Source organism: Argiope bruennichi, chromosome 5 (assembly GCF_947563725.1).
Source record: "Argiope bruennichi chromosome 5, qqArgBrue1.1, whole genome shotgun sequence".
Taxonomy (NCBI): Eukaryota; Metazoa; Arthropoda; class Arachnida; order Araneae; family Araneidae; genus Argiope; species Argiope bruennichi.
The window spans coordinates 45330185-45355920 of NC_079155.1; the positions used below are offsets into that span (position 1 = coordinate 45330185).

The 25736-nt window shown below is 28.7% G+C and overlaps 1 protein-coding gene across 1 annotated transcript in view; it reads left to right on the forward strand.

The window, feature by feature from the left end:
- The window catches only part of LOC129969227 (protein Wnt-11b-2-like), an 87841-nt gene that overhangs the window by 46219 nt on the left and 15886 nt on the right, over nt 1-25736 (forward strand). The window contains exons 2-3 of the mRNA XM_056083688.1: nt 8790-9028; nt 11742-12019. Coding sequence (XP_055939663.1) covers nt 8790-9028; nt 11742-12019 — 517 coding nt within the window. The remainder of the gene's footprint in view (nt 1-8789; nt 9029-11741; nt 12020-25736) is intronic.

Consider the following 25736-nt stretch of genomic DNA (forward strand, 5'->3'; position numbering starts at 1 on the left):
TTTTTTTAAATCTAAAATGCATAAATGTTTACTTAAATTATCGTTGTTATCTATACTTATAATAAAGCTCAATGTGTGTGTGTGTGTGTGTGTTGGCGCTCTACAGGCCAGACCGTTTGACATACAGCTACCAAATTTGGTACATGTATACCTTGGAGGTTGGGAATGTGCACCTGGGGTTTCTTTTTTCGAATTTTTAATTAGAATTTTAATTATTAATTAAAAACTAACTTTCCCGCCAAAAAAATCTTCCATTTTCCCCACCGCCAACTTTTCCGCCAAAAAAATCTTCCATTATCCCCAGCGCCAAACGAGAAAGGCTTCAGTTTTTTTTTCTCCCAACAGTAATGAGGCTAGGGTTAAAATTTTTCGGCGGATTATTTCAATCGGTTCTGTTTATTTTCTTAATGTTTGATGCATTTAAAATTAAACATTGTTAATGAATCAATCTTTCAGATTCATTCTGAAGTACTTTTGAATTAAAATAAAACAGAATAAAGGAAATTAAAAATGTCTAATCCGCATAGCGTTACCCCAACTGGCGTAGAAAAAATCACGTATTTGCGTTACGTAACCGGCGAAGAAAATTCACGTATGCGCATTCTGTTCTGATTGTTGCCATGACAACGTTATCAATGGATGATTTTAATTATTTTTGGGTTAGTTGCATGCTTTTGTAAGTAAATTGTATTTTAGTTATATATTTTTTGTATATGCTTATAGTTTTAAGTACATCGTTTTTTAAGTAGTTTTTTTAAAACCTGTTTTCAACCGTTTATTTTAAACGATTCGTTTTATTTTCTTAGTGTTTGATGCATTTAAAATTAAACATTGTTAATGAATCGATCTACTCATAATGAATCTAAGAAAATTTTGTTGACCAACTCTTGAGATATTACATAAATTAAAAAAGATTTTCTTTAGTGCCCATAAAGTTTAAACGCTGAGTGACTCTATTTTCAGTAATCAGATTATAAAAAAATGCTTTGTTTCAGTAAAAAATATTATTATATTAATTGAAGATAAATTCTTTCCACTTTAATTTAAAGCATAAATTCTACGGGTGCTAACAGAAAATGAGAGAGATACATATTACGTTATGACTGAAGGCCTTTATAATATTATGAATGAATTATATGATAATCAAAATTTGAAGTTTTAAAATATTTTGATGAAGAAGCTATTAAAGTAGAAATTGCATAAAATATTTAATTATTAAAATTTTAACGAACATTAAGATTGGCAAACCGGCTGGTCGCCAAAGGCGGCTAGTATAATATAAATCTAGCGATCGTGATTAATGACTATGACGGTTTTCATACATTGTAATGACTATGGTGGTTTTCATACATTGCTAGTTTACAAAGCAGTTGAAAGAAAAAAAAAATGTGACAGAGTCGTCCCATTTTACGGTAATCTTTTAAATATTAGAGAAGGGAAAATATATTTCTTTAGAAAAAAAATATTTAAATATTAGATCTTCAGAGAAATATAAGTAAAAATTCTTCAAATCACTAAGATATATCAGTAAACTGTTACATAAACTTTCATAAGAATTTCGGAATGAACATTTTGGATCATATATAGCTATAATTCGCGCAGTGGCGTAATGACAGGTTGCAACATGGTTACAGATACTTTTGGCACACGTTTTAAGGAGCGTCATAGATATAAATTTCTAAAGTCAATCCAAGTTAAGGGATTTGAAATAAATTCATACTTTAGATGACATTTATATTTGTTAAATTTTTGATGATACCAAGATCGAAAATTAACTTATGCCACCGGTGCTACTTATTCGCGCTACGCCTCTGAATTTATAAACAGTATTAAATACCCGAATGAATATATATATATATATATATATATATATATATATATATATATATGCATGCCGTGATATGTTGGAAGGAGTAAAATTTAGGACAAAAATCAAATGAAGATAGAATCAGTTATAAATACATATATTGATAAATAAATGGTTATTTTCTTCAAAAAAATGGCATGCTTTACTTAATGACGTAATAATAAAAAAGTAAATATTACAATTAGAAAAATTATTTAAAAATGTCATTCATCAAAGTTAATTTTTAAATTCAACTAGAATGGAAAAAAGATTAAATTTAAAATCGTTAAAAAGTATGAAATATGGTCTGGTTTAGAAACTGGAAAAAGGAGAAAGAGCCTTCAAAACTTTCATTCCACGGAAAATTTTATATAGCTAAATATAAAATCGTTTATAGACCATGTTAAAGGTCCTGTTTCACACATTACTAAAATTTAAGCTAAAAACCTAATCAATAATATTAGGGAAATATAACTTTTTAAGCCGCATTCCTACGACCTGTTTTTCTGTCTGACATGGCACATTTTCCCCTGTTTCCCACCTCTTGCGGTTCTCCAGAGTTCTTTGATGTCTGTCCAGTTTACCAAAAATTTGTGGGAAACTCCGGATCGCGTCCACGGGCATCAAAGAACCTCGGAAAACTGCAAGAAAAGAGAAACAGGGGAAAGTGTGCCATGTCTGCAGAAACACAGGTCGTAGAAACGCGACTTTAACAGTATGTTATGTATTAGTTTAGATGATATTCGTAAACTTGGTCTATTTATAAAAAAATGCATTTTGGAAGAATTATTTTATCATTCAAACCAATTAAGTAACGTCATAATGCGTTATTAATTATCCGTGTTGGAAAAAAACCCAGTCATATAAAAATAATGTTTTAGCTCATTTCAAAATTAAGAACAAAATCAATCCATATTCACATGAAACATGTCGAATTTCGATTGCTTATTAAATTGTAAGATCCATCGCTCATCATTACAGGAAGATAAAGAACATGATCTAAAAGCACAGAATAAGATATCAAAACGATATGCACATATACGTTTGCCATATGATTATGATTTCACATAAACAAACTCCATTACAACAACAACTTATTGCAATAGCCACAGACATGCTGATTCCTCTGAAAAAAAAACATTAACATTCTGAGCTTTTAAAATTTGATTTCAATAAAAAGTTTTTTAATAAAATGACCCTTTACAATCTATTATTTTTCTAATCATGTTTCCCATAATAAATGTGTTCTTTAATACTCAAAATTAGTTTTTAAAAAATGTAAAAATTATTTTATTGAGAAATATTATTATTATCTTTTTATGAATAAGTGTTTTATAATGCAGTCTATAAAAATACAACAAATGAAAATGAACTCCTAGATACATTAAGTCTTTAGACGCAAGGAAAGTCTCAAAACTCTTTAAATAGCTCGATGCTAAATCCCCACCTTCAAAAACAGCAGGAGCACAAAGTAACAATGTATAAAACGTCATTTAATTTAATATGTCTGTTTAAATCCTTTTGACATCAGCTTTGAGATGAATATAATGCTCTTTTGACCTTCTCTGCGAGTGTAGCAGAAAAGAAAAAAAAAAGAAGAAAGAAAAACAATTTTATTTCACTAATTGTCCACCATAAAGCTTTTTTCATCGCAAAGATTTTTATTTTTCTTAAAGTACTTTCTTACAAAGTAGTTTTGTTTCCTTAAAATTTGTTTCAGTGTCACCGAACTCAAATTCATTAACATAGTTTCGCAAACATCATTTAAAAAAAAAAACTCCATTTTGTAATTTCGTTTTCGTAAATCTTTACGAAACGAGAGTGAAACCAAGCAGATGAAGCGACTTCTTTCTTTACAACGGAATTTCTCTTAACTTTAAAAACCCATAATTTAAGATTAAAGTTATTTATGTCTGCAATTACTAAGAGCATACGCATGTGCATTTTAGAGAGCAATGGGTTACGTGAAATTCTAGCAGGTCGAAATAATAGATTCTGACACTATTTTATTGCTTTTATTAGTATCATTGCAATGATCACGTTAATCAAAAAAAAATTTCTCGCCCTTCAAAAATAGTTAGAAGATTTTAAAATTTAATATGAAATAAGGTATTGTATAAAAAAATTCTTATATTGTAAAAATATATGTTTTGCATGATAAGCTAAGTTTACGTTATATCGTCAATTATAATCTAAAATTACAAAATTTAAATTGGTTTGTTGCATGAATATACACCACGTTTATAAGTTCAGAAAAAAATATTTAATTGGATCAAATTTTTAAAAAAACAACAAGGGGAATGACACTTTTAAAGAGAGAACTAAATTTAGAGCTAGTTATCTGAAATGTAAAAAAAAAAAAAGGAAATTTAAATCCCTAGTACGAAACATCGTAGAATGAGAATGTTTTAGGTTTGATTCGTTTTCTTTCTCTCTCTCTCTTTCTCTTTTTTTTTCTTTCTTTCTCTTTCTTTCTTTCTATTTTATTTTTAAGCAAAAATGTTAAACATTTTCTACATACAAAAAATTATTGAATACCATTGAAAAAGCTGGTGCATGGGAAGGAATTTAGTACCTTAAACAATGACAGTATATTATAAAATATTTTCTAAATTTATTAAAATTAAATTTAAAGAATTGTACGAGAAAAAAAAAGGTTTTGTAAATTTTTTTTAAGTTCAAAATTCGAGTTTGTTTATAAAAAATATATATTGGTCAAAAAAAATTTTTTTTGCACTAATATTCTCAGATGTTATCGAGGAAGAACTTTAAAATGTTGATTAAGTCTTATAAATCTAATTAAAATTTGGATTAATTCCCTCAATTAAATTATCCAGAAAGTAACTACATGCCAAATTTGATCACTTCAGATCCAGCAATCTTTCATGTTCAATGTTTTGTCCTTTTCACGCACTTTATTATGATGTAGCTTATCTCCACTAACAATAATGTTTGTGACGTAGTGCCTGTTTATGCGAGCTACCAAATTTGACACATATATACTTTGTAGGAAAGGAATGCATACTTAGAAGTATGTTTTTTTAAATTCTTATTAATTAAAAAATTAAGCTGAATTTTGATGATTTTTCATAATAATTTTCAAAAAAAAGAATCCCGTATAAAAATAAACATTATGCCATTTCAAAATTTAAAAATCAGTTATTAATAATACCAATTTAATAGTTGCACAAATTTTTCCCGAATTGTGCTAATTTTAAAAAAATGCGTAATAGGCTACATTATTGCCCTGAAATTCCCATCGTTTTCTTTATTTCATTAAATATTCAGAAGCATGAGTTTCTTCTATTGTTTACAGCTAAAAAATAAGGATTCTATTTAATACCTGTGTAGTTTAGTAGGCGAAAAAAAAAGTAAAGTTTCAATTTACATGAGTCAGATATTTGCCTTTTTTAATAGCGCTATGTTGTCACGTGACTGGTCAATATTAGAAAGATATAAATAATATACTATTATTGATTCACTCAATAAACAGAACATATGTAAGACGTTTGAAAAAACGAAGTTTTAATGTCTATCAATTTGGGGAAATCATAGAAATGAAGTTATATCCAAGCGACTTAATTGAAATTAAATATAACTAATTTTTTGGAGAACTAGCTGATTGCTAAAGACGACTAATAGATAATATGCTAGCTTATAGAAAGGTATATATTGAAATGGGTTCTATTAGTGTAATAGATTTGATTCATTGTTGAGATTGAAACACATCTATAATTTTATAGCTTAATTGCCTATAATTATATAGGCCAACATGAAGCTTTATTTAAGATAACAGTAAATGAAGATTATAATTTGAGATTAAAAGGACGATTCTGCGTGAAAGGAAACACAGTAACTTGTCTAGCTTCTCTGAGACATGTTTCTTTTCTTTTTTTTTTCATCGAAGGTTAATCAGGGATTTTTCTTTAATGATACTATAGAAAATTCTTCATAAATTAATGGTTGTTACATTTGATTTTGATTTGAATTGCAAATGAGCACAACTCTATTTAAATTCATAAGAAATCTGTCGAAATTGCTAAGTAAGCTATTTTTTTCCTATGAGCAATTTATTATTTAAAATTAAGTCGTCTAACTTTTTTCATTCTTTGAAGAGAACTTCTATTGGAAAAAATGAGGATTGCTTTGCTCTCATATTTATAGATAACCGTCATTTCTTTTTATCATGACGATGTTTAGAGTTGGTATTTGTAAGTCTCTACTAATAATAAAGGAAAATGTGTGTTGTACGTGTGCGCGTGTATATTGAGGCTGTACAGGACAGACCGTTTGGTCAACAGCTATCAAATTTGGCACAGATATATTTGAAGGGCGGGAATGTGCACGTCTGAGCGATTTTCTTAAACATTTAATTATAATTTTAATTGATTAAAAATTAAGAGAAATTTTGATGTTTTTCCAATATTGATGATTGAGGGAAATATTGATGTTGTTACAATTATAATCATGGAATTATTTGGAAAATGATTAGAGAGGCTTTGTAATGATTCTTTAAAATTCAAATAAAATAATAATTACTATCTTTTATTAATTACTTCTATTTTTTAATAAATACATATTTAAAAAATCCAGTTGGTATTTCAAAAATGTAATATATATTAATTTTAAAGAGTATCTATTTTTATTTAACTTTTTTTAATTAAAAAATTTGTTTCCTATTTATTGAAAGAGGAAAATCTACTTTTTCTGCGATTTTGAGGAAAACCGACCAAATATAAAACTAAAAAAATCTTAAATAAAAGAATATATAATATTTTACATGTTCCATTCTTTTTTTCTTTTGTGGAACTTTAAGCCCCTGGCTTTGATATCATTAAAATGTTTAGGCCTTTACCAGCTTTGTTATAAAAACAGTATTATATATTGAAGGAAAACTAGGTCAAAATTTCTATGTTATACCTATGTACGGGGCGTTTTCTTTCCTCAACACGCTTACGATGGAAAGTTTTTAGAAGTAAAGTTCATATCAAGTTAAAATTGCAGCTCAAAAATATCAAGCTTTGCTAAGAGGTATTAATATAAATAAATAACATATTAATATAAATAAATCGAAGATTATTTTTCTGATTAAAAATGCTCTTCAAAATGACATAGTTACATTTCAAAATGTAGAAGTTTATGCGGATTTCTCGACTTGACAAAGCAGACCTGACAATCGCTGAAGAACACTTACTTCTAGTTGGTCATCATCAGATCACACTACAGGTCAAACCTTGGTATCTAAAGGCAGAATTTACCAGTATTGAAAAATCTTTCATTTAATTTAGCGTTTTTAGGCTGAATGGAGTCGTGACTACTAAAGGTAATGTTATCGGAATGGAAAGTCGATGTTTGAAACATTTACAATCCATCTGTAATTGTAACTAAAATCAAACGCCCAGTTTTGAAAAAAATGTCCATCCAATAAACTGTCGTATAGTTTCGCATCATTTACAGTTCATCATTGCTATTTTAGGTCAGGTCTAAAATATTTTATTGTTCAGTGCAGTTATCAAGAATCACTTCATTTAAGTGTTTGTAAGGAACACTTTTGGTCAAATTTGGGTTTTGGACTTTCAAAATGCAATCGAATCAAGGTATCAGATGAAAAAATACCAGAAGACATCTTGCAATAAAATAAAGAAATTATACTGGACTGCGCTCAGTCAATTAATAAATCGAATTAAATTTGTTACCACTTTTCAGTGCTGAGCAAGATGGGGATAAACTTAACATGTGATTAATTTATATTTGAGAGTTTTGATAGAAATCGAAAGCTTCAAGTGACAGGATTTTAGTATCAGCTATAGAATGAGATGATTACAAAATTGCATACTGTTTCAAGCTGGAAAATTAGCACATTTATATATAAACAATTCATTTTGCGAACCATTAAATAAATCATTTAAACTCTTTATGGCATCCATGAGAGAAAAAAAAAAGGATGACACACAGTGACATAGATTTATTTATTGGAATAGTATCGCACAACTTTCGGTTTTTCAAAATCACTTCTCTATGCAATCAGTGAAGGCGTAATATTCTTCAAGGTGGTAATAAGCTGTTTGAATATATTGTTTCGCTACTTTCTTAAAGGCTGAATACTATTGATTAAACTTTAAATATTTACAATTTCTTTACAAAAATTCTTTTGTTTTATAGTGAGCATCGGTCCAATTTAGTAATGTCAACAGTGTTTCATATATTTCCCTAATACATTCTTTTAAAATTCAAGCAAAATAAATTGATATGCATGCTTTATAAAATACTCCATTTTAATTTTGAACCGAAATAGTGATGAGAAAAGAAAGTATAACAGGTAGAAATAACAGTCTGTCAACAACAAATTTAATGTTATGTGCTTGTTGTTTTTTATCTGCTAAAAAACATATCAAATTTCTTCTTTCAGTTTCGTTTGAAAACGCAATTTTAGATTATCGTGGATATTATCATCAATACTTTAATAATTATATAGATGTTGAATACTTTCAAGGAACGGTTCAATTGAATTAAATGAATTTTTTGCACATTTCGATCACAACATTCCTCTCTTTATTTAGAGAGGTTTTCTAAAATGCATATCCATTTTCAATGAACTATTCGCTTTCATTCTTTTAAAACCCCGAAATATCCACTACTTACTTATTATTACCCAAGATTTCCAAAAGAAATGCATTTTAAATTAGGGTTTTCATTATTCAGTTTCAATCATCAGTGTTTGCTGATGAATCATATAAGACCCGGATCATCAAAGTAACTAAATGAATGTTGATTAATATCTTAATAATGAAATCAATATGATCAAAATCTATTTACTTCCCCGAACACTTTCATTAGTCGCTACTAGTTTGTACCAATTCAGCTATTTTTTGTCTGCATTTTCATATCTATAAATGATTAAATATACTCCATTGAATTTTTGATTTCATCCTTGCCCTTTCAGAGCTTTGTCGAAATGGAGACACGGCTGGAACAAATCATCGCAATGCCTGTATGCCAAGAAACATTATCTTCTGAAAGGACGGCAGGTTTCACTTTGCCAGAAGCATTTGGAAGTGATGACTCATCTCGTGTCTGCAGCGAAAGAAGCAAAGAATGTATGTATGGCAGCCTTCAGTGATATGAGGTGGAATTGCTCCAGTATTACAAATGCACCATACCTTACACCAGATCTTGTTAAAGGTAAAATAACATTTTTTTTTCTTCTTCTTTTCAATACAACAGAACGTCTCTTATTATCTTCGTATCCATAACCGTTCCGGTTAATGAACGATTTGATAGATGTAATACTAGAATTTAATTAAAAGCACGATATTTACAAATAATATAGCAAAAATAAGTATTTACAGAACTAACAACCCTCTAAAAACAAGAAATGTGATAATAAAATTTAGCTGTTTCTGTAATTTTCTACTTTGTAATAGGACAGAAAAAAGATCCGTCCTATTACAAAAATTACAAGGTTTACACTCGGCCAGTAATAAGACGACCAGAAGGCAGCACATGCTTAAAAAGGCTGAAAAAAGCTGTTCCGTCGATGGCAAGTAATTGTCCCAACGGAAAAACAATGTGCCGCTGTATTGCATTTTTTTTTTCTTCCTTACTGCCCATGCGTTTGTAGAATTTGGCGGGTTTTTTTTTTTTGGTGTGAAAAAATTGACCGCTTATCATAATTTCGACATTTTTTGCTCTTTATTCTTTCTGATGCGAGGTTGTGAGTGTGTGTGTTTCCATATAATTTGCAATTTTTTCCTACAGTTTTCCAATAGTTTTAGGTATGTTGATCTTTTCTTTTATTTTATCATGTTTTTTTGTATATATACCCATCCTTTTAATACGATGCGCAGTGAAAAAGAAGATTCAGGGACGCCAAAACAGCAATTTATAGCCAAGCATGGAATGCCTGAATCTATCTTATAAAATTGTGACAAGCATAAATAAGTCTCTTTCTGCGCATGCGCTGCCTATGTGCTGCCTATCATAATAAATAGAATTTTCTATGAATTTAATAAATTTAATAAGTTCCTCGTAATTGTCATCCTAATATGGTATATATAAAGAGACAGTTAAAAAACCCTAATATAAAATAATTTGGTCAATAGCTACAAAAAAAAATCTCTTTTAACCATCGGAAGTGCTCTAAACTTTCTTGCATATTCCATAAAAAGGAATCATCCCCATCCTTCATATAATATTGTAGACCACAGTAAGGCTGCGAAGACCATACATGGCATTGGCGAGTTACAATAAATTGATCTTTGGGATGAGTTTAACACTTTTATTGAATCCCCTTGATCCTGGGTTATTTTTTAAACAATTAGATCCTAACATTTAATGATAAGTACCCGGTAATCTAATTTGTTTCAGAAGTGTTGTTTCCAAGCAAAAATCTGATTGAAAATAAAAGTTGTCCCACAATACAATTCTAAGCACAAAATCACATACTAGATTTGATATATTTAAGTCTTTGCGTTTTTCAGTTATTGCCCTTACATGCTCGTAAAAGTATAGGCCGACAGTCGGTCTAGCCCTTGGTGGATTTGCTTTCAAGTTTGATCCGTATTTCCAATTTAAGAGTTCAATTTGTGTACCAAATTTTATCCATCAAGCTCTCTTCGTATTGTGGTTATCGTGCTCACTTATATTCGGACAGCCAGACTTCCTCTGAGCAGATTTCATTCAAAATCTGATTGAAATTATATTTGGGTTCAAGTATGTATACCAAATTTCATCAATCTAGCTCTTTTTTTTTTTTTTTTTTTTTTTTTAGTTAACGTTGTCACAAACAGATAGGCAGAAAGACAGATATAATGACAATAAAAAAAATCTTTTTTAAACCCGGGGAAGTCTGAAATATGGAGATCGTTAAAATTTCGAGCTTAAATTTTTTAACGAATGCAGTACTCTCTCTATATTTCGCTTGCGAGAGAGTAAGAAGATAATTATAAATGCAATTGAAAGTAGGAAATCTGTTTTTTCCCTTAACTATTGAATGTGTAACACTTGATGTTTGAGGCTAGGAACGCAGGAAAAAATCCCACTTTTCCTTGATAAATTTGTTCATTGATTTTTTTTTTTGCCTTGGAAGAAAGTTGGTTACGTTTCTTTTAAGCTAATCGTGATAGTAACTTGGTGCTGGTGTTCCCATTTGCCATGAGACTGAGGGATAAGTTCCGTAGGACACTGAAGTGCTGTACCAGTCTCAACACGGCTGCAATGGTCATTGTCAGACAGGCTGAGCCTATTCTTTTCCACAGTAATTTTAAAGCCAGTCATATAGATCATGATCTTACATGTCACCAAGGCCTTTACTGTCGTGAGTGTAAATGTTTTCCATACTGGTACCTACTAACTGATAAATGCTTTTACATTTTTTTTTTCTTTTCTAATGAAAGTAATTCAATAACAACAACAAAAATAGACCTTGTAAATGCATATCAAGTTTTTTCCCTCCTAAAAGAGTATTTTTTTCTATTTACCAAAATATATTGTAAATATTTTCAAAAAAAAATTGATGTCTTAGATTGATATTTCTATTTTATACTTATGATATGCATTCAAAAAATTTTATATCTTTTAAGACTGTTAAAAATGAGATGTTAATGCGTTCAATGTTAATGTTGCATTATTTAAGCAGGCATGAAAATAAATCTAAAATACATATGGTTATGTTATATTGCATATGAGTAAAATTTTCGATGAAGTGTGAAATGAAACAAAGAACAAAATATATTTAATTTAAATATCCCTTTATTTCTTTTAATCATCATTTTAAGACATTTCTAATTCATCAAATGAAATGAAAATTAAGCTAGCAATTTATCAGGAGTGATATTTCATTGTACTTTAAAATTTAGCATATCAGTTAGCTTATTTTTGATGTTTTATTTTTCAGGTACTCGAGAGCAAGCTTATGTGTACGCTCTGGCTTCCGCTGCTGTGGCTCAACGTATAGCAAGGGTATGCAGTGACGGCTCACTGTCTACTTGCACATGCGGTGCTATTCCCCATGAACCGCCCCACGGAGACTTCAAGTGGGGTGGGTGCGCTCACAATGTAAAACACGGTCTGAAATTTGCAAGGAATTTCGCAGATGCCCCATGGCGACAGAAATCTGTTCGCAAAAATGTAGAAGCAGCAGTCAACAGACATAACAATCAAGCAGGAAGACGAGTAAGTTGATGTGTTAATAATTGATAAAGTATACTCATTTATAATCTGCAAGCTGAAATACCCATATCTGCTTTTGTTAAAAATTTCATGTTTTATATCACTGAAAAAATTATGTTTGAATTAATAGCCACATAAACCTTGTTAAAAGGCTTCAACTATAGCATTTATAAGCAATATTTTGCCGCCGTACTGGCATAGGGGTAGCGCGTCTTCTCCGTGTTCTGGGCGTCCTGCGTTCGAGTCCCGGTGCGGGCATGGCTGTTCTTCCTCCGTTCCATCTGTGAAGTGTGTGAATGTGCCCCCCTGTAAGAAGGGGTTGTGCAAGCGAATGTGATGTGTGAGTAGCTAAGACGTACTCTTGGCCCTAGTTGGCGCTACTAAAACAAGAGACGCTCCCTTGGCTTAAAATCGCTGACTTCGTCAGCGAGCTTGTGCATGGCAAGTGCCATTATAAGCAACATTTTAATTATTGCATATGTTTAATCATGCGTTATGCAAAAAAGAGAGGAAGGTTTTAAACAAAAGCTTTCTGTATAACTCATTTTTAATACAAAGGCGTATTTTATATAAAATATTATATTACACAAAATCCACAGAGAAGGACGAATTTTTTTCTATCATTTACCAGAGGATGCGCCAGAAATATTTGCTATAATACTGATTTCAGATAAATCATTTAAATAATATTTCTGTCAATGATTCCCAAAGATTGTTAGACAAATAAAGCATCTTATTTTAATTGTCTTATATATTTTCTGTTTATTGTGTACATGACCGTTTTTTGAAGCATACCAATCCAGTAAGAGCTATTAAACTCTTAACGAAATTACATTATTGTAATTTATTAATTATTGTAATTTTTATTTGTCTTCTAAACTTCAGAGATATTAAACATAATTCTTCTTAAATTTTCAAGAATGGAAGAAAAACCAGGCAATTAATTATTAGATGTAACAATGAAAATATTTTGAATTCCAGGACAACGCTGTAATATGTTGTTAGAAATAGGCAAAAAAAAAAAAAAAAATCCACTATTATTTAATTGATATCATTTAAAAGAGATTATTTTTTAAATTTTGAAAATATTTTTGAAAGTTATTGCGAAAACTTAATTACAACATTACTTAAAAACACACAATTAAAATACAATTTTACTTAATTTTTAATTAAATAAAATTCGATTTAAAATTTCAAAAAAAAAAAAAAAAACCTTAGCGAGGTGCACATTTCCACCAAGGTGGATATGTGCACCTCACTAAGATTGTGATTCTGGAAGATTTATACTGTTCTATCAAAGAATCAAATTCAGTTTGAACTTAAAGTTAAGCCATAACAATGGAAACATTAACGAAAAAACTCGTCTCATTCCTAACAGTCAAGGAACGACAAGCAAGCTCAATTTCAACACCGCACCGAGTCAATTGAAACCACGATTAAACAACTAACAAAGTAAATTTCTTGAATACCCACGCAAAAAAAGTAGGTTTGCTTTATATTTGTTTTATTTTTACATAGTGACACTTTGTGCTGGGAAAAAAAATTTCCCAATTATTTCCCCGCCGCCACCACAACCGTAAGGCTTTCCGTCCCACCGGTGTAATAAGTACTTCTTTGTTCATTCATTTAAAAGCTATTTATTAGAGTCTATTATTTGAATTAAAGAAAATAAAAGAAGAAAATCCGCTCTTCTTTTCTTTCAAAGGAAATGATGTATGGTGTACTTGGAACGATAAAATTCGAAATACCTTTTCGGCAGCAAACCTGTTTGAGTTCGTGTGATAGAGAAAAACTGGAGTTTCTGGAAGAAAAAAAATAAGAAAAAAAAAAGAAAAAAAATAACAATAATGAAAAACGTCATTTGGGGCTCGGAAATGAAGAGATCTCTCAAAGTGACTATTAGGGGCGGCTTTACATTAGTCTAAGAAAGAATTATAGTAATAATAACCTTACCGACCCACCTGAGCAGACCCATTGGCTTAAATCAAGAGATTTCCGCCTGTAGAGAACCGCCAGGAACTGTCGTTTATCGCCCTTCTGCGGCTTTTCGCCCAGCTAGCTGGTGGAGCTCTAACTGACCAATCACTAGAGGTTGTTTGGGTGAAATGCTGTGCCGAACACTGTAGAAGATAGGTGCGATTATGATTTCTGAGCACTAAGAAATGCCTACTGTTGAAATTTCGTAAATGAATAGAGTCCTAAAGCTTAAATTAAAACAATTTTGTCTACAAATAATGGCTAAAGTCAGTTAAAAATTATTTGCTTCGAACGATTGATGATTGAAATGGCTACCTTTTCTTACACCTTCATTAAAATAATAGGCATTTGTTTTTACTAAAATTTATATCCTGTGAGATAAATTTTATGATGGTTCAATCAAAAAGAGAATGAGCTATTGCTTTTTAATCAGAATGCAAATTTTTAAAATTGATTAGTGTAGAATACCTGCCCACATTTTTAAAAAATAAATATATGTGTTTTGTTAAAAACAAATAAAGGTAATTCCAATAATCATTTCTAGAATGCAATAATAGACATGAATTAATTTTTAGAATAGATCATTTTTTAAAATTATTTATTGAACAAATTTAAGTAGATTTCTTGTTGAAAGACTACCTATTGCAATGGGGTTCATGACACGTCTTTGAGAAAATTTCTGCAAATCTTGATCGATCATGATCCGAAAACCCCCAAATCATCTTCGGTTCAGAATTAAATTGTCAAAGAGAAAAACAGAATAATTTGATTGGAATTTAATCACTTTGGGATATGTTGTAAAGAGAGTAAAATTCTTGTACGAGTTTGTAGATGGAGTATCTAGCTGAAAGGTGATGGAAATTTTTATTTCCCCATGACTTTTTTACTATAGAAGATGGAAAAATAAACCAAATTAGAGTTTTATTAAGGCAAATAATTCTTTTATTAAAAGTTTTTCAATAATTGCAATTGCTTAGAAGTTGAAGCTGAAAAATGATTTCTAATACTTTATTTTTAACATGACTTGTATTGCTACATTTAAATAAATATTTCACAAATCTATATTTACTATCCTTTCTTGTTTTATGTATATTTTTTAAATGCACGTGGGCTTAAGTTTATATATCTTGAAAAAAATTAATAAAATAAAAATAGAGGCTCAGAAATGTTTATTGGCAGCATTATGCAAAAATGGTACTTTAGAAAATTCCAGAGACTGCGCGTGATTTAATTCTTTTGAATGTATTTCACTGTAATTATTTATTTATTTAAATATGCAAAGCAGATCGCGTTAAATATTTATTTTGCAATAAATTCTGAATTATGAAATATCAATAAAGTGATTATCTATGGTCGTTTCAATATGCTATATTTGATTTCTTTTTTGCTTAAGGATTGCAAGAAATTTTAAAATATTAACTAAGATTATAAAGAATCTACCTTTATCTTCCAGATTGTGACAGGAATTTTTTAGCACTTTTTGCTAAATAGAATATTTTAAGAGTTCAAAAGAATATAAAAAAGAGTTCAATCAACAGGCCAAATTCTCAAATGAAATGCTATTTTTTTTCCAAAAAGATTTGTTAATACAGAAAATTACCAAATTTCATATTGTTAACTTTAAATTTATTTTTTTAAGAACAAAATGATTAAAAAAGCTACCGACAGGATAATTTTCTAATATTTCCCCATTTCAGACCATCTAATGTTACCGCCTTAATGACAAGGTTGAAATATCAAGAATTTTTACTCTGCCGAAAACATGTAAATAAATAATTTTATTAATTTTTTTAAGGAAAATCGCATTGGTTAATACCAGCGTAATTTCAATCCTTTTTAATTATGTGTAATGAATTAGTTTTACAAACATGTTTTTCAATGAAAAATGATTTTTGTGGTACCTTTTGGTGATTAGCGGCGTACGGTAAAGAATATATGAATAATAAAATTGGCCTTTAGTAAACTTGATAACGCTTTCATAATGATTTTAATAAATTCTAAAATCTATAATTATTCTGCTGTGTTGAGTAAAAAACATTCTATGTTTTGACATTGATTTCTTATCGAATTATGATACCTTTTATTGAATTGCTGCTCCGATATTTTCTTTGAAAGCTACAACACTAATTACAGTCTTAAAGCATGTGTTTTTGTTTTGTTTTTAAAAATAAGAAGGAATTGCACAAATATTCTCCTTTCCTTCTTCTGTAATTAAAGAAACCTGAACATGCAAAAAATTATGAAGCCTAATGTAAGAAAGATATTATTAAAACTTACGGCAGGTTCTCATATACCAAACTTGATTTCAAATGCAATGCAATAACACTTTTATTATTTAGCTCTAAACGTAAGTATTTAAATTAATTTATCCATTAAATATTCCGTCAGTATTGCAAAATATGTAAATCTAAACCAAAACATACATAAACAGGATAATAGCAATTATTTAAGTAATTTTACCTTTCATTCTTTGGTGTACTACATTTCAGTTTAAATGCAGAAAAGTAAACAATGCATAGAATAGCCGTTGTTTCAAATGTCATTTTTATTTTCGAAGCAAATACTAGAAAAAAACAATTCTAATTAAAATGAATACGTAATACTTCATGCCAGTGTTTATAAAATATAGGCTAGGAGCGTAAGTTTCTTATATAAATTTTGAAGTTGTGAAAATACAATTTCGATCATCAGTATTTATGCTAATATAATTAATAAAGATATTTTTCTCTGTGTTTATTTTAAGTCGTCACAGTTAAATCGTGTGTGTACAAAATTTTGAGTTTTTGGAAATGAACTCATAGAGATTTGTGGATTTTTTACTATCATAATAAGGTTTTTCCTTTTAGACAGAAAAATATATTCATCTTTAAATTTGAAAAATGTTTTATAATGTCAGATGTCAATATAACTTCAAAAAATTCCAGTACATTGATATAAAATAAGGAATTGAGTAATTACTTTTTGATTAGTGTTTATTTTATTTTATTTATTTGTTTTGCAGTAAAGATGGAATGATTTTTCACCCGAAATTAATCTTTATTTAATTAGAAAAGATCTATTTTAGATCTAATTTATTATATTTAAGTTCAGTTTCGCAGTATTTTAATATGATGCAATTCTCGAGTATTGAAATAAAGTTTTGTAAATTTTCCTCTGCCATAATTGTAAGAATTCTTTATTCTGATTAAATAAAAAAAGGCAATTTCTTTCCAATTATGCTTTGCTAAAAAACAGAGGCCACCATGATCTTGTGGTAAAGACTCAATTTTATTATCATTTCATGAAAAAAGTATCGTGTATATAGTATTAAATGCACGTTAAGTCTGACATAAAAGGGTCAAATCTCTTTTTGCTGATGTAATGCAGAAATTTGGAAAGTGGGTTCCGGTAGATAAGTTGTCCTTGCTGATTGATCATTGTTCAAATTTTTGAAATCTATCGATTTAAAGCCCTCTCATTCTGTTTTGAATCAGAATGTGAGTGTTACAAGATTAAACTATACAACTCAAACATGAGAGTACTTTTAACTATTTTTTGGATTTTCGAATACTGTGAAGATCCTTGAATCCAAATTAAATAAAGGCGAGCTGCTATTTTCCCAAACTTAAAACGGTGCTTTATTTAATGTTTTAATTTTTTTTTTTTAATTTCCATTTAACAGATACGTGATTCTTCAGTATTTAGGTCTTTAGAAATTTCCTAAAGGCTAAACTGTTCTAATCTAAAAATGGTTGAATTAAAATGATAAATTTTCCAAATACCGTATCAGAAAAATTATTGATATTATACAACTTTAGTTGAAAAGCCTTGAAAAAATTATGGTTTTCATGATATATTTTAATTGAAATATGAAGAATCTATAACTCAAAATGTTTAGGAATTATAAGCTAATTTTAGTCATTCAAAAAGTATAATTCAAATATTTTATATCTGAAATTTCATATAAATTTTTTCAATGCTTTTGAAGTATCAGAATGTAACAGTTAAACTAATGAAGAAGTGGTTACATCTTTTCATAAAATTTTAAACATTTGAGCATCAAAGATTTACATGATTTACTTTAAGTAAAATGATATTATTATTTGAAAAAATGCAAAGAAATGGAATAGTTTTGAATAAGAAAATACAAGTCAAATATTGAAATTAAAAGAAATCTGTAAATAATAATTGCTTTCTTTACTTCCAAAATAAACATATTTATATGCAATAATAATCTAATACCAAAGGTTTTTTTAATTAGTTTTTTTAATTCCATTCTTTTATTGAGAAAAGAAATGTTGAAATAAAATCTAATTTGCTTTATCATTAATTATTTAATTTTTAAGAATTTCAGATAAAAAATTAAATGGGAAATTTAAAATACAAATCAAGTCTCACAAAATTTTCAAAAAAAATTAGCAAAAAAGTCTATTTTGTTCATTAAGAATCAAATTAACTTTTTTTAGTGGAATTAAGTTGATTTTATAAACTTGCAGAATTGATCTTCCTATTTTCTTTTTCTAATAGATTTAATATCACGACTCTTAATGATTTCTTACATACTTCTTTTTGTCTTTTAGAGCAAATTTTATAGTTCCTAATAGCCTTCCATTTTATTAAAAGAAATTGTTCTATGATTCATGTTTAACACGGTTATTTAGTATAAAATAAACGATATAAACACTTAAAAATTATATCGTTTATATTTTATAAAATATACCGTTGTTTTTCAGAAAAATTAAATATTGTATTCCTTTGCTATTGCTGATAACCATTATTGCAGCAGGTATTTTTTTCCTCTTTCCCTTCCATAAAAATATATAAACAGCAGTGTGTATAATTCAAGTACTAAATTGTTCCACAAACCTTTCCTTTTATTTGCTCTGCTTTCTTCTTAAAATAAAGGTCATCATCATCATGTCAACAAATATCATGCTTCGTTTTTTTAATTACTTATTCCTGATATTTAAGTATTATTTGGAATGAGCATACAAAGTTTTGATATGTATGTTTTAATTTAACGCAATCTACATGAAGTATTGCTGAGATGAAGTATTTGCATCATCAATTTTTTTTGCAAACATTGCATTTAAATACAATTAAAAACGTCATTTAGGAACACATTTTCACAATCAGTATTTTTTCCTTTCTTTTGAAAAGTTCTGTATTTTTTACTTCGCATTCCTTAAACTTTTAAACAAAATGAAAAAAATGTGATTAATTTATTTCGTTATTAAATCAGAAATCAATTATTATTTAATGGATTCCGAATTCATTATTGAAAATTGCAATTGTAAATAATTCTCTGAGCAAAATCATGGCATTTTATTTTGCAAACATCGATAATTAATTCTGGAATAATGCAGTATTTTTATTTAGTCTGATACAACTCAATATATTATTTCTTTCGCATTACTTTGAAAACTAGCTTGAGTGATCTTCTCACCTACTCTCTGATAAAGATGTTAGCCCTTTTCTCGCCAACAGTATTAAATTACGGACCTTGGATAAGACCGCAAATGTCTTAGAAGCATTGGCGAACAATAGTTATCAAATATTGATCTTTGGCATAAATTATTGTATCTGTCACATGATTTTTGGCGATTAATCTGTGGCATATATTTAATATCGGTGTTAGAAAGTCAAATTTGTATTTTGGATGTCTTTTATCTGACCGATGAAAATCAAAATTTGACATAGAATTACAATTGCATTCATAAGATCACACAACAAATTTTATTTATGTAAATTATTGCTTTTTCATGCATACGAAAATACCGACCGACAGACGATAAATGCTTAAACAGATTTGGTTCAAAATTTGACAAGAATCTACATTTTAGGTGCGAATCAAATTTCATTTATCTAAATTGTTACGATTTTGGATTAACGCGTTTACTTGCATATACAAATATAGACCAAACATTTGACGGGTGTGATTCCAAATTTGACTGAATCTAAATGCTTAACTTGTGACCAATTTTTTTTATCTAGTTCTTCAATCTTTCTTGTTATTGTGGTTACTTATACCCATACAGCCAAGCAGACAGATTTCCTCTGAATGATTTTGATCAAAATTTGAAAGAAATCCTCAAAGTATTTATACCAAATTTCGTTTATCTAGCTCAAGACTTTTTAAAGTTGTTGTGTTCGCGTTCGTAGAAAGATAGATAGGCAAATGAAGTGATAGAGAAACAAATATAATTTCGAAAATGTTTTTTACGGATGTGGGAAAGCCTGAAATGTCAGATTCATCAAAGTATCGAGTTAGTAGTTTTTTGATAACTACAATATTTTCTTTTAATATTGGAGAATAAAATTATTTATAAAAAAGATTATTGTTTCTTTATAATGAATCAACAACATAAAATGACCGTCTTCTGCAAAAAAGCAAAATATATATTTAATATTAGCATTTAAAAGAGCCATAATTTAATATCATCTGAAACTTTAGTTTCATTTAAAATGAAACAGCCTACTACTCCAATGAATTTTACAATATTGTAGTTTCTGATTGGGGGGGGATGCATATTGTTCTTCACATTAGTTACTTCACATTATTGTTATCACATTATTTTTACCTCAGAAACATTTTTCTTGTGTCTATGAGTTATTTATAATTTTCAAAAAATGTATCACAATCCAGCATTTTGGGTAGCATTTAAGCATGCGTTTATAACATGTAATATGAAAGTAATAATTTTTAAATGAGAATTTCAATCTCCATCGATCATTAAAAGAAATACCAAATTTCAAATAAATTTTTAAGTAACAAGAATTTTAAAATAACTGAAATGAAAAATATTAAAATGCTAAAAAAGTAAAATAAATCTTATTAAAATAACTCTCTTTTCTTTATTTGACTATTTTAAATTCCTTTATAAAACAAATTTTGAAAGGTATATATTTGGGGGTTTAATATTAAAAATGCTCAAAGGAAATGAAGTTTGTAATTTAAAAAAAATAACTATTTTATTAATTGTCACCTAATTTCACATTATTTGCAAGAAAAATTTGAGGAATGTCTGAATTTTATGGGAAGAATTTATATTTTTACAGGAAATAAAAAGATTGAATTTTCAGTTTTATTTATATAGAATAAATATTAAGTTCAAATAGAGAATAGGATGTATTTAAAGACATTGAATTAAACATTTTTTTTTTATTGTAATGTAAATCGAATGTTTAATCAATAAACAGTGTTTACTCAAAAGAGATTTCACATATCTTCTTTTTTTAAGTTGTTTCTGATTTATAGTTTGTAAATCAAAATTGTTCTGGCATTAGTCTTAATTTTGTTAACAATTAATTCAACGAAGAAAGTAATTTTTACTGAAAATCTAATCATTTTTACCTGATAGAGAATTATTATTTATCATAACTTTCTCATAAGAGAAATTTCAAACTTTTCCTCATAATGTGACTTGGAGAAAAATGTTATAGACTTTTGCTTAAAAAGTAATAAAAATGGAGATATAGCCATTTTTGCTTAAGAAGTAAATAATATATATTTTTTTTATTACAAAGGAAAAATTACAGGAAATGCTTTTCAAGGGGAAAAAAAATATACATATTTATATTTTTACTACATTGTATTTATTTTTTCATCTGTTTCGAGTAAAATGCATTTAATTCATATAATTTTTTATTATAATTAAAAATGGTGTTTTTCAAAACAGAAATCAGTTTCTTCGTTTGATTATTATATGACTTTTAATTTTCAAAATTCCAGAATATTTAGTTTTAATATATTTGTATTAAAACTAATTACATCAAATTTCGAAACACAGAAATTCTTTTATGAATTTCCCAAAGTTTTACTTTTAATCTTACTTAAGTAATTTTTCTTTTTTTGAAAAAACACATTTAAGTATGAAACACATTTAATTTATTACATACATGGCAATGTTAACATTTGTAACTTTATACTCTTATGGGATGATATTTTTTGAATTAAGAAATGTCTTCAATTCGGTAGAATTTTGGATTACACTAATCCAAACGATGAATGCATTTTATTTTAGAAAGAATGTGGCATTATTCTTTTCTCTATCTCTCTTTTATAGGAAGGAAAGAATATTTTGAAAGTATAACATGAAGTTTTTTAAGACATGCTACTTAGAATTTGAATTTTAAAATATCTACAGGATTTCAAAAGTTAAAAGTTCATTTATAAAAAAAATTGCCCTTTTAGGAAAAAGTACATGGCAATATAACAAGAGTCAAAGCATAGATGTTTTCCCATTCAAAATATCACGAGATACATTGCCGTTTAGCTTTCTATGAATATAACTTGCCTTTAAATAATAGCCAAAATCAAAAATGGCATATTCGGTAATTTGTGATAGTTATGAAATCAATTTTAATTTATAAAAATTTATATTTAAAAAGTTATTTTCGTTGATGAATTAGCTTTTTGGAATTATTCGAACCTCGAGCGGCATAAAAAATAAAAATTCTTTTTTCGTTTATCAAATACTAAATAAATTTAAATCTTCGCTGAGGGCGAAAAATATTTTTCCTTGGTGGTTTAAAATTTTTCATTTAATAGTCTACTCCCTTCTAAATTAAGTAATTCCGGAAATTCAGCTAGACAAGGGACGAAATAAAATCGACTCAAAAATCTGCACAAAGGAAACAGAAAAACATAAACAGGATGCGATATTAGCAAATAATAAATAAATTTCTTTGAACAAAACAGTAGCTTATGAATTTAAAATGAATACTAATTTTATATCACAAAACTCTTCAATATAAAATTCGATAAATAAAATTTTTCATAAACATCTCCCATTTCAATCCAAATCACAGGTTTTTAAAAAAAGCGCAACTGGAGGGGGTCGATGGGGAAAAAATCTATTTTGTAACCTCGAACGAAGACAAAACAACAAATTGATATTTTTATCGTCTGCCTCAACAGAACAAGAATCGATTCCGACGTTTAGGGACGCATTTTTCTCAAACGTTCTTGCGGTAAAGAAGACAACATGCAATTGCGCCAGGTTGATAGAACATTACCTGGAAATCGAGCAGCAACCCTCTAGCACGGAAGGTGTGAGAGGGAGGGGAAGAGATCTCGTCGGCCCACCAGCGTTTTCTCTCACGTGCCATTGCCACCCAGGGAGGCAAATGCACATAAATCAGCCCGCGGCGGGAAACCGGGCAGATTAAATTATTGAGTTTCACTAATTATAGACCAAGGGCCCCAGTGCTCTAATGAAGTTGACCCTTTGGACCACACGTGTTCGAGTGTTGTGCGGGAAGAAATTACAGAGGACGGTTCGCGGGAAAAAAAGGAGCAGACCCCCACCGCGTTCGAGAAAAGAGTGAAGTTTTTGTCGCGGATTGAGACGCGCGCTAATTTTTTGCTGTCCCTTTCTTGTTGCGTCTTTCAATCAAACCCAATCCCCCCTTAGGCTAGTGAGGCGCGGATTTTCGATTTTTGTTTAAGTTTTCAATTAGCCCTGTATAGGGTTGTTCTTGTGAATGTAATCTCAAGGAAATGAACAAGCCCTTTTTTGTTTAATAGTTTGAAGGAATATTTCTTTATATGCGATGGCAGTGGCTTTATAATGGAACAAAAAGACTATAAAACATGATGATGATTATTTTATTATTACTATATTTTTTTATATTTGTCTAGGAAAATTTATTGCTTTTTCTTTGTTTGATTTTTAATGTTAAATACTTTCCATTTTGAATAAGAGAAGAATGCACCCTAAAGAGATCTTGCGCATACAGAAAGAGACTAACTTTTTTTTTTAAACACATGAAAGTTAACTGTTTAATAAATGTAATAAGTACAACATTATAAATAATAAACAATTAATTCGTAAAAAATACCATTCAAGAAAATTTGAAAATAAATGCCAATCTTCGAAATGAAATATGTAAGTAATATCATATCTTTACTTAAATGTGTTTTTAAGTCGCAGACGATTCTGAATTTATTAAAATAAGATCAATCATAGTTTCAGTTTCTCTTTTTTGGAAGAGGTAACTCACATGTAACCAGGACATTAAACCTGTTCCCTTTTATTTTTCTTCTTTTTTTTTGTCTAAAAAATTTTAACATTAAATCAGCACTGTTTGTCGATAATACTGTTTTACTGATTTAAATGTGCTTAGAAAAGCATTTTTTCTTCATTTTTCAATATTATTATTATATATATATATATCTAGGACATGTGAAGCCAAAATAAATCTATACTTATAATAAAGCTCAATGTGTGTGTGTGTTGGCGCTCTACAGGCCAGACCGTTTGACCTACAGCTACCAAATTTGGTACATGTATACCTTGGAGGTTGGGAATGTGCAGCTGGGGTTCCTTTTTTCGAATTTTTAATTAGAATTTTAATTAGTAATTAAAAACTAACTTTCCCGCTAAAAAAAATCTTCCATTTTCCCCACCGCCAACTTTTCCGTCAAAAAAATCTTCCATTTTCCCCACCGCCAAATGAGTAAGGTTTCAGTTTTTTTTTCTCCCAACAGTAATGAGGCTAGGGTTAACATTTTTCGGCGGATTATTTCAAACGATTCTGTTTATTTTCTTAATATTTGATGCATTTAAAATTAAACATTGTTAATGAATCGATCTTTCAGATTCATTCAGAAGTACTTTTGAATTAAAATAAAACAGAATAAAGGAAATTAAAAATTTCTAATCCGCATAGCGTTACCCCAACTGGCGTAGAAAAAATCACGTATTTGCGTTACGTAACTGGCGAAGAAAATTCACGCATGCGCATTCTGTTCTGATTGTTGCCATGACAACCGTTACCAATGGATGATTTAAATTATTTTTAGGTTAGTTGCATGCTTTTGTAAGTAAATTGTATTTATGTTAGTTATATATTTTTTGTATATGCTTATAGTTTTAAGTGCATCGTTTTTTAAGTAGTTTTTTTTAAAACCTGTTTTCAACCGTTTATTTTAAACGATTCGTTTTATTTTCTTAGTGTTTGATGCATTTAAATTTAAACATTGTTAATTAATCGATCTGCTCATAATGAATCTAAGAAAATTTTGTTGACAAACCCTTGAGATATTACATAAATTAAAAAAGATATTCTTTAGTGCCCATAAAGTTTAAACGCTGAGTGACTCTATTTTCAGTAATCAGATTATAAAAAAATGCTTTGTTTCAGTAAAAAATATTATTATATTAATTGAAGATTAATTCTTTCCACTTTAATTTAAAGCATACATTCTACGGGTGCTAACAGAAAATTAAAGAGATACATATTACTTTATGACTGAAGGCCTTTATAATATTATGAATGAATTATATGACAATCAAAATTTGAAGTTTTAAAATATTTTGATGAAGAATATTTCCTACTTTATTAAGTAGGAATTGCATAAAATATTTAATTATTAAAATTTTAACGAACATTAAGATTGGCGAACCGGCTGGTCGCCAAAGGCGGCTAGTAAATAAATAAAGTTTTTAGCATTCCATGGAAGAAAAACAAAGTTTTCAAATATTAAACTGACACTGAAATTTGAAAGAAGAATAGTAGTATTTAAACATTGTTCTAATAATCTGAGTGGTTTTCAGAAACATAGGTTTGGACGTTCTTAATAAAAACTAGTCGCCTTTGGAGGAATATTGATATCAGGAGTATTGACCATGTTTAATTTCAATTACATCGCCTATGCATAATCTTATATTGCCCTGTCAACAAATTATTTTAAAACATCAAATTGTGATAGACATTTATATCGCAGTACGCTTACAATTGTTTTACGCATAGAAACTTT